Raw genomic sequence first — 9,803 nt, forward strand, 5'->3', positions numbered from 1 at the left:
CAGTTCTTGGTTTTTAACAAACCACATGTGCAAATATGATCACACATTTAATATCACGTGTAGAATCTATAAATCTAGTTTGGAGACAAATAGATCTACACAACTCCACAGCTATTGAAACAACTAGTGTTGCTAAACATCTTAAGATCTATGGATCAAAAGAAAGTTGTTTCACATTTTCTTGCCCATGAAGCAAGCAGAGATGGAAAAGCTGATGTGTGGTTGTGGGATATTGTGGGATATATATGTTCATAAGAAACGACATTCGCTGAGATGAAGTTGTCTAAGTTTATTTATAGCACCCGAAATATTTTTCATTATAATGGCTTGTGGTTTTGCTGTTCCATCCAGAAGCGATTGGAAGACTGTTAGAGAATATGCCCTTTCTCACAGCGAGTTCTAGAATTTCTGTAGGAAAGTAGACTTTGCTTACCTTGGGAATGCCATCAGCACAGAATGTTTGGGCAGGAAGTGGTTTAAAGGAACAAGCAAAATTGCAAGGAGCATACAAAGCCAAAGTACTCTTCATTGAAACTATAAACAGCTGAAACTGCAATTATCACAGAATCATAGAACTGTTGAGTTGGAAGGGACCTCAATGGTAATTTAGTCCCTGCAATGCAGAAATCTCAGCTAAAGCATCCATGGCAGATGGATCAGCAGACCAAAGGAGGCCAGAGCAGGGCTGGCAACTCTCTACCTGGAGGCATATACATGCATCTTCACCATTTTTACTAGAATCATTCATTAGGATCGTGGCAGATGTCCACATACCCAGACAGCATGTAACTGACGAGGGAGGAGAGGCCCTTTAGAACAACATGTACAATTTTTACCCCTGATCCCCTTGCAATGACCACATGGAGCTAGAATTCAGACAAGGGAAGGCTCTTTAGTCAGATATAGGAGATAAATAGTCATAAGCAAAATCCTAGAGTATGAGCTACAGAGAACAGATGCCTTTCAGAAGCTCATTCAGGCTGCCACAAGGGCTGCATCTCAAGCAGAATGTGAGGAAAAAATAGAGCTGGCTGGCATGTCTTTCCTTATGTAACAAACAGTGCAGCACTTTAATTTGGCATTTGTGAACTGAGTGCCAGCAACTACATTTATTTTCTTATATAGTTTATTTTTACTAAACTTTATTATGTGCCATCTAGCCCAAATGTGGCTCTCATAGCAGCTATGAACAAGTCAGATATAAAGTACAGAGTCGATAAAAAAACAAGAGAGTAACAGTTAACCGAAAGCAAATGAACAAACCCTTCCCTAAGGAGCAACTCAAGTCAGCAGGAGCCTGATACAAAAAGCATCCACACGACTCCATGCCCACTTTCAGCAGATATCCTTTTATTACATATATGCTATGTTTGTTTGTGTGTTCTTTCCGTAGAGATCTGAGGGCAAGAGCTGCAGCAGGTGCACTACTACCAGGCAAACAGGGCCTTTTTGTCTTCTTTAGAAAGTTCACACAAACAGTTCAAGAGCAGCAAGGTATCTCCAAGGAACTTGGATGGGACAATGTCAATCACCATCTTCCTGAGATCCGCGGGGCTGTTGTGCAAGGGGTTGGAACTGAGGTCTGGCCTTTGCTTCAGGATGCCGTACGTGTTGATGAGGAATTCACTGAACACCGGGTGGACGTCCACGTGGTAGCCCATCTTCTCCAGGCGAGCAGTCAGGTCCAGGTAGCGCTGGGTCATGGCTCGGTACTTCTTCTCGTCCACAGAGCCATCTAGGGATTTCATGGAGACCTAGGTATTTTCATTAGATATACACACACATATACACATACATATATACATTTTAAAAAGCTATCGCTAGCACTTTATGGAAGGGCTAAAGATCCTAATGTTAATTTAGCATCAATAGGAGCAGAGGAGAAATAGGGTCAAGTTAAATCAAAAGTTTTGTTGCATTGTTTTGTAAGGGAAGAAATTTTAGACGTTTGTAACAAGTTTCTGCCTGCCATAGGGCAAACTATGAAGTTCAGTGCAATTTGGGCAAGGTCTGAATATTTGGGGGGGGGGAGAAAGAGGGGAAAGAGTAAAGTAATGGATGCAGAAATGGAATTTATTAACAAAACAGGAAGCGAAAATGTCTGTGCTTCGAAAGTTCAGTTGCTAAAATCAAGAAACCTACGAGTGCTTCATTTGATGTTGGATTGTGGCCCATGATACACAAGCATTTTACCAGTGCAAAAACATTAATGGATTATATCATTATCTTGGGTCCCACCAAAGAAGACCAAAGTGGGCATGGATTTGTGGACATATGAACAGCAAGTGTGTATTTTGGGAAACAGAGTTCTCTCGGTGAGAAATTGTCTCCAGAATCTGACAAGACGTGAGCTCTGCCCATTGAATGATACCCCAATCCACACAGGATATTCAGAATTTTTCTGGGAATAGTAAATTAGCTGAGGAAATTTAAACTGAAAGTATCCACCAAAGCAGCAGCTCAAAGAAAAACAATTTATTTAAAATATTGCACTGGGGTTGTTTACACCTCAGACAATGTTGTGCTATCCAAATTTCAGATAATGCATCGCAGTTTGAGTTAGGAGCAATAATTCTACTGAAATCTGATGACTTCTAGCAACCATAGCAGACACATCCCAAGCAATAACTGCTGCAAAAACAAGATAAACACACCAAGTAAGTAAGAAGTCACTGTGGGAATATTAGTTGCCTATGAATGATTGCAGTATTATATTTATGGTTAAGTGGAACCAGCCAGAATTCCCTCTGAGACTCTTGAAATAGCTTTTTAGAAAGATACAGAGAGATGCAGGGCAACATGGACTTAATTACTGTCGGCTTTTAGGAGACAAGAGAGCAAATCAAAGATAAACAATATAATGAAGTGATAATTGCTGGGCAGAATTCCGCTATGCAAAAACTAAACAAGGAAGGGTTTACTGATATTATGGCTGCTTCCAGACTGGTTTTTATTATGGAATGGTTGCTTCAGTGCAAGCAAGTTTTTTTGCAGGATTCATATGCCATTGACGTCAAAATACTCGCCTGTATTCCCCCCCCCCATTAGGATTTGCTGTTCCCAGGAAAAAAATCTGATAAGGTTCAAAATAAATTCTATGGCCCATCTGCAGGATTAAGCCCCCATCTGGAATCCCCCTATCACCATGTCAGAGCAATGCCTCTGTTACAAAAGACTCATCCACCCTTTCTGTTTGCCCCTCCACTTTCCCCAGGAAAACCAGCTCTTTGCAAGCATCAATGTACAGAAAACCCAACTGACGTTTGCCCCGATTCAGGGGTAAAGAGCAGGTTTTCCTTGGGGGAAAGCAGCAAGACAAGTGGAAGTGTAGACAAGCAAACGTTGTGGCACATTCCTTGGAGGCCTTTGCCTGGACAGCCTTTAGCCAGTGCCTCTACAGTTGCCTCTTGGCTAATAGGGGGCTGGTGGTCTCCTGCCCACCTTGTTCCTAACAAGGCAGATCTTCACTTTGGGACACCATTTTGTGGTTTGCCTCAGGTGCCAAAATGTTTTGGGCCAGCCCTGCCCATAAGGATCTAATAAATTTGGAGGCACCATATGGACCAATAATTTCCCTCTCATTCTCATATGCATTCCAGTTAAAACAATTTAAATATGGCTCTTATCTGCACTTAGTAGAAACTAAGGAGGAGCTTAGCTGAATTTAGCAGAAATGTAAATCTTTTCCAGACCTATGAACAAATCTGCTCTGTCATTTTCAGCTGCATTAGAGTTAACTGAAAGTACTAAGGTATACCCTGGTAATACAGGGTATGGTTGCTTCTTCAACAGGATGTGATACTGTGGTGTTGTTAACAACTGGGTATGGAGTGATAATGAGTGATACCAATAGATAGACGTCTTTAGGAAGTTGTTTTATGGCCAAGCAGGCTTTGCACTAAATTTCTGAGACCTAAGTGACTAATGTTTTGACAAAAAGACAAATTTACCTCAAAGTGCTGGGTCTCACCTGTTTGATTTTCTCAGGAATATTGGACACTGTGAACCCGTAGAGCCTTGTGATTCCAGGAAACACATGTGCAAGAATGCGCCTGTCTAACTGGAAGGCAATCTCTCCCACGATGCGCCCATTCCTCTTGCTGTTCTGAGTAATCTCTATATCTACAAGGAAGTGAAAGAAAGAGGCTACTTCGTAGATATACTGGGCCTTTGCTATACGAGGCCAGAGCTTATATTAAAAACAGGCTTGTCTGAAATGTATATATCTCCTTGGTAGTTGAGATGCCAATCACCCTTTCATCCATCTATATTCTGTTGGTGAACTTGTTATCTGAGGGCTCATCCAGACTTCCTTTTGCACCAGGCTTTCTTGAAAAGTGTCCATGCTTTCCACGTTAAGGTCTGAGCAGGGTGTTTTGTTTTATTTTGTTTTGTTTTGTTTTTGGACCTGCCACTTTCCCTGGGGAAACCCCGTTGTTTGCTGCTGAATCGGAACAAAGGCTGTTGGAGGATGGATGGCGGCTAACAGATTGACATTGAATCCTGACAAGACAGAAGTACTGATTTGGGGGGACAGGAGGCGGGCAGGTGTGGAGGACTCCCTGGTCCTGAATGGGGTAACTGTGCCCCTGAAGGACCAGGTGTGCAGCCTGGGAGTCATTTTGGACTCAAAGCTGTCCATGGAGGTGCAGGTCAATTCTGTGTCCAGGGCAGCTGTCTACCAGCTCCATCTGGTACGCAGGCTGAGACCCTATCTGCTCACAGACTGTCTTGCCAGAGTGGTGCATGCTCTAGTTATCTCCTGCTTGGACTACTGCACTGTGCTCTACGTGGGGCTACCTTTGAAGGTGACCCGGAAACTACAACTAATCCAGAATGTGGCAGCTAGACTGGTGACTGGGGGCAGCCGCCAAGACTACATAACACCGGTCTTGAAAGACCTACACTGGCTCCCAGTACGTTTCCGAGCACAATTCAAATGTTGGTGCTGACCTTTAAAGCCCTAAACAGCCTCAGCCCAGTATATCTGAAGAAGCATCTCCACCCCCATCATTCAGCCCAGACTCTGAGGTCCAGCACCGAGGGCCTTCTGGCAGTTCCCTCACTACGAGAAGCGAAATTACAGGGAACCAGGCAGAGGGCCTTCTCAGTAGTGGCACCTGCCCTGTGGAACACCCTGCCACCAGATGTCAAAGGAAAAAAACAACTACCAGATTTTTAGAAGACATCTGAAGTAGGAAGGGGAAAGGGGTACACTAGGGGGTACACCAGTCTTTTACACTAGCCCCATGCCATGTCTCAGTATTACCATTCAAGTAGAACGTATGGGACTTCCTTAACTTGTCTGTGTCTGGTGCATCAGAAAACCAGACTCTCTTCTTCCTGGGCATCTCTTCAAGCTGTGCTTTGCCTGCGCTTGGGTCCTGGGCACTGCCCAAAAGGTGATAGGACTGCCTTTCAGAAATCCCCAAGGAAGAACTTCCTTTGCGTATTTTGAAGTCATCTGAAAATGTGGTCTGAGCTTCCTCCTTGCTCGCCAAGCGTGTAGGGTTGGAGGAAGCTAATTCTTCTGTCCATGATGGTGAATGACTCGCCGTGTCTTTTGAACCGAGTAGCCTTGCAGCCTTGTATTGAGCTACGACAAAGCACATTTAGCAAAAGTTTTATTCCAAATTCAAAGAAACATCAAGACAAAATGCTGATGCATGAGAGTCTCCCATGCTCTTCCCTGACCAATAGGTCTGGATACTACACACTTTGATGGCCCCTTCCAACCCCAGTACAATATGGCTTCCCTCCTGCTGAGTCTCCCTTGCCTTCACGACTGACAGCATGAGCTGCGTCATGCGCCCCTTCCCCTCCCTTCTTCAGACCAACTGCCAATGGATTTCTGTTAACAACCTAACCGGGAAGGCAAAACAATGTATGTAGCTTTGTACACCACTACAAACCATGCCAATAGCTGTGACATTCAGAAATGTCCACTTCTGCAGCTAGCAAACCAGTGACATGACCAGGGCTAACACCAGTGTGTGGTGGCAGCAGCAGGAAGGAAAGCATCTCACGTGAAGCTGGCTATCATTTAAATAGGCCCAGAGATAGGACTTTATCACATGCAATAGCTGCTACTAACCAATGCTATGTCTGATCTGATGGGTTGAAATTGGAACCTGTTTAAATTATCCATAAAATAAACTGCCACACCCTCTTCCCTTCCCCAGAGTGGACATCCAGTGACCATTTCTTACCCATGTTTAGTGCTAGGGGCGACTGAGCCTTATCGCCGCCAGGGAAATGGCCGTCCATCAGCCACGCTTTCTTGAGTCCCATCAGTTCTGTGGGTTCCTCCAGCTGTTTCCCTCCAATGGTGGAGCACGACATGCTTGACAAATGTCCGGGTTTCTTTTCTCCACTTCTAGGCTGAAAAGGGGGAGGCTCATTTTGGAGCTGCTTCAGCGGAGACTGGGCACTGGGGTTGGGCAGAACAGTGGGCTCCTTGGAGATGATGTGTGAGCAGTAACCAAAATCTTCTCTTCCGAGATACTGAGCTACAACAACAACAACACATACAGTTTTGTTAACTACAGCAAGGGATGAAGTTTGTGTATTTGTAGTTGACTGACATCTGTGTCAGAGTCTCTGTTCCAGAGAAGAAAATTAACTTGAGATTAAAGTTCCAGAGGTGCCGTACACCCTTAAAGAGACAGGCTATGCAATTTAAAAATGCAGCTTGGAAGGTACCCAAATATTTGTCCTATGTGTCTGAGGATGAGATGTTATTTTATAGAACAGGCAAACCACTCCTCTTGAGAGAATATGGAAGAGGAAAATCACAATTGCCGCCAAATATATGGCAACAGCCCAATATGCAGCCTTATTGTAAAGACAGGGAGATAGATTGGCTCCTCTGCACCAAGGAGGATCTTATCTGCGGGGGGAGGGAGAGAATTTCATTAAAGCAGCCTTTATTATTGCTGGATTTTTACTTCCCCAGAAGAGGCAATTGAGGGATTTTTCTGCTTCAGGCATCAAAACAACTTGACCAACCTTGGCTGTGACGCACCTTGGCGGTGAGGAGGGGGTGGCTGTAGAGGGGGGGTTGCTACAGCACCACATGCAGCGAAATGTCTTGGACCCTCCTCTCTCTACCCCCTCAAATACACACAGACACCATACCTACCCTTACCTTTAAATAGTACCGACTCAGCAGAAGCAATTCTCAGCACTGATTCTGTCTTTTCTGGGGCCATCTTTCTTCCCCGTCTCTTGAACTAAGTTGCACCCTTTTTTGCAACAAGTAAGTTGCACCTTTTTGCTATAGCAGCAGCAGCAGGGGAGAATGATGGATGCCTGGACAGGTGGGGAGCGAGGGAGACCCCAGAGGCGTAGCAGACATAACATCCTGTCCTGCCCCAGTTCCTTCAGGGTAAGTGTCGATTCCTCTGACTTGCAACCATTCCCCCATTCCAACTACACATGTTTAAGTCCTTCCTCAGAACAGATCTCAAATTTCAGCCTCCAGCTCGTTTTTAAAAAACAAAACCCAATTTTATACTGCGTAATAGCATGTTAAGACACAAACCTGGAAACTTTTAATTTTCCAAAAAATTATTACCTAGTTTTATTGTTACCATTGCATTTTTTGTGCAAAACTCTTTGCTGTTAGCCACCTTAAACACGGGTAGAGGTGCAATTGAATATTTAAGTACCTAAACCAGATGACAGTGGCCATCATCTGGTCAGGAACTGTTGCAGGCCTGGAATTTGCTCCACTTTCATGATTTCAGGAAAGGACATTGTCAGCTCCCCAAGACAGAGACCTGTCTACTTTTGCCTTTGCAACTAAAGCTACGAATGGCGCTGGTGAATGTATAAGCTTTATTTCTAATGGATTATTTAATATTGCTTTATTTGATATAAATTGTTTATTTTAAACTTATGTTTTTATTATGACTTTTTGTATTGGATCAGATTGCTATTATGTGTATGCTCTTTGCTGTCTATTTTGTTGTTTCTTCAGCTTGTGTATAGTAACACGGAAAGGCGGCATACAAATTAAAAGTAAAATGAAACGAAATTTCATACAAATGAAATTAATGTGCTTGCTAAGCCTACGTAGTTTCATCCAGTTCTGCTCAAAAGCTGAAACTTGAAGGTGCTGAGGAGACTCAGCTCTCCTTGGGATCACGGGGTCGTCCAGCGGCCAAGGCAGGTTTCTATTACAAATGCCTCTTCCTCTAATGCAGTGTTCCCCAACCTTGGGCCTCCAGCTGTTTTTGGACTACAAATCCCATCATCCTTGACCACTGGTCTTGCTAGTGGGGGATTATGGGAGTTGTAGTCCAAAAACAGCTGGAGGCCCAAGGTTGGGGAACACTGCTCTAATGAGCATTTTACGCAGGTGGGCAGACTAGGCCATGTCTGGCTGAGCTGCACATATAAATTCAAACGCACACATAGGCAGGAATATGCTTATCACTTGTTTATTTCTAAAATGTCTGGTAAGCAAATTTGTAGATCTTGCTCCTTACCTCCTTTTACCAATAAACCGGCATCAGTATACGCAGGAGAAATTGGATACGTTAAGAACTGGACTTGGCTGCTGTTGTCACACTGTTGACCCAACATAGCACGGAGTTCATAGTTTTCCCTGAGCAGCCGAATCTGATTTTTCAGGTGCGCATTTTCGTCTTGAATCCTTTTCATCCACTCTCTCTCCTCGGTCATCCTCTTCTTCCTCCTTGGTGAGGAAGGATTAATTGGTAAGGAACAGCCTTGGCTGGACAGGTCACTTGTCCCAGTGCTTTGAAAGGCTGACAGGAAGCTCAACAGGTTTAGAATGTTTCTACGGCATTATGATGTCGCCACCTCTTAACAGTACGCCCTGTTGCTCCACTGAAATCATTTATTTTGGCTAGGCCTGTGGGCAGCCGAATTAGATCACAGCCATGCCACATTTGAAGCACATGGCTTCTCACAAAGAATCCTGGGAACTGTAGTTTGCCCTGCACGGAGCTAACAGCTCCCAGCATCCTTAAAAACTACAGTTCCCAGGATTCTTTGGGGGAAGCCATGCATTTTAAATGTATAGATGTGACCAAAATGGCACGGCTTACCTACTGGATGGAACAGCCATCCTAAGCTTCCACCTCCACCTGCTTATGACCACCAGGTCAGAAGATGGGTTTACTGAGAACACGCCATTGTCCCTTGGCAACAGCACATAAGGGGGCCTCTTCAGGGACAGCAGGCCTCCCTCAGGTAATTTGTGATGTGGAGGTGCCAATTAGCTTTAAATGTTTCCTTAAAATATGCAGGCTTACCCAGTTTTTCCTGGATTCTGGCTCCTAATTTTTATTTGTGTAGTTTTGGTTTTTCAAATGCTATTGGATGCTGTTGGTGAATTGTTGTTTTTATGTAAGCCACTTAATGGTTTTTATTAAGTTGTTTTTGTTGTATTTTGTTGTTTTTGTTAAGCAGTATTATTTTTAAAAGTAAACTTATCAGTAAAATGGTACTGGGAAACCTCTGAAGATTTTCACTTCTATATGTGTTGGGTGTTCTACAACTTTATTAAATTCCAGCACTAATTTGAGGCCACCTTTTGAATGCTTTGTTTTTCTCTCTCCCGGTTGCATCTTAAGGTGCTTTCTGCCTCCTGTGTCTCAGGATGAGGCAAGAGCTGCGCAAGGTCTGCTGGTCAGAGGGGTCGAAGCAGCAGCTGCTCCCAGCCCTGACGGCTGCATGGCTCACTGCTGGTCACAAAAGGCAAGGCACATGCAGGCACATCATTGCTCTGTCACGCACCCATCTCACAACCCAGTTTCTACTTACCATCGTGC

General features: G+C 44.0%; 1 protein-coding gene across 1 annotated transcript; it reads right to left on the minus strand.

The window, feature by feature from the left end:
- Positions 1–1,330: 1,330 nt before the first annotated feature.
- On the minus strand, positions 1,331–8,937 carry SPATC1L (spermatogenesis and centriole associated 1 like). The gene is made up of 5 exons (XM_083513302.1): positions 8,493–8,937; positions 6,210–6,509; positions 5,270–5,596; positions 3,971–4,122; positions 1,331–1,754 (listed from the first exon to the last, which is right to left on the minus strand). Exons 1-5 carry the CDS (start codon positions 8,686–8,688, stop codon positions 1,428–1,430), a joined length of 1,302 nt encoding a protein of 433 aa, XP_083369428.1. The 5' UTR covers positions 8,689–8,937; the 3' UTR covers positions 1,331–1,427.
- Positions 8,938–9,803: the final 866 nt, after the last annotated feature.

This window comes from Podarcis liolepis (genome assembly GCF_965112155.1).
Source record: "Podarcis liolepis genome assembly, chromosome: 1".
Classification (NCBI taxonomy): Eukaryota; Metazoa; Chordata; class Lepidosauria; order Squamata; family Lacertidae; genus Podarcis; species Podarcis liolepis.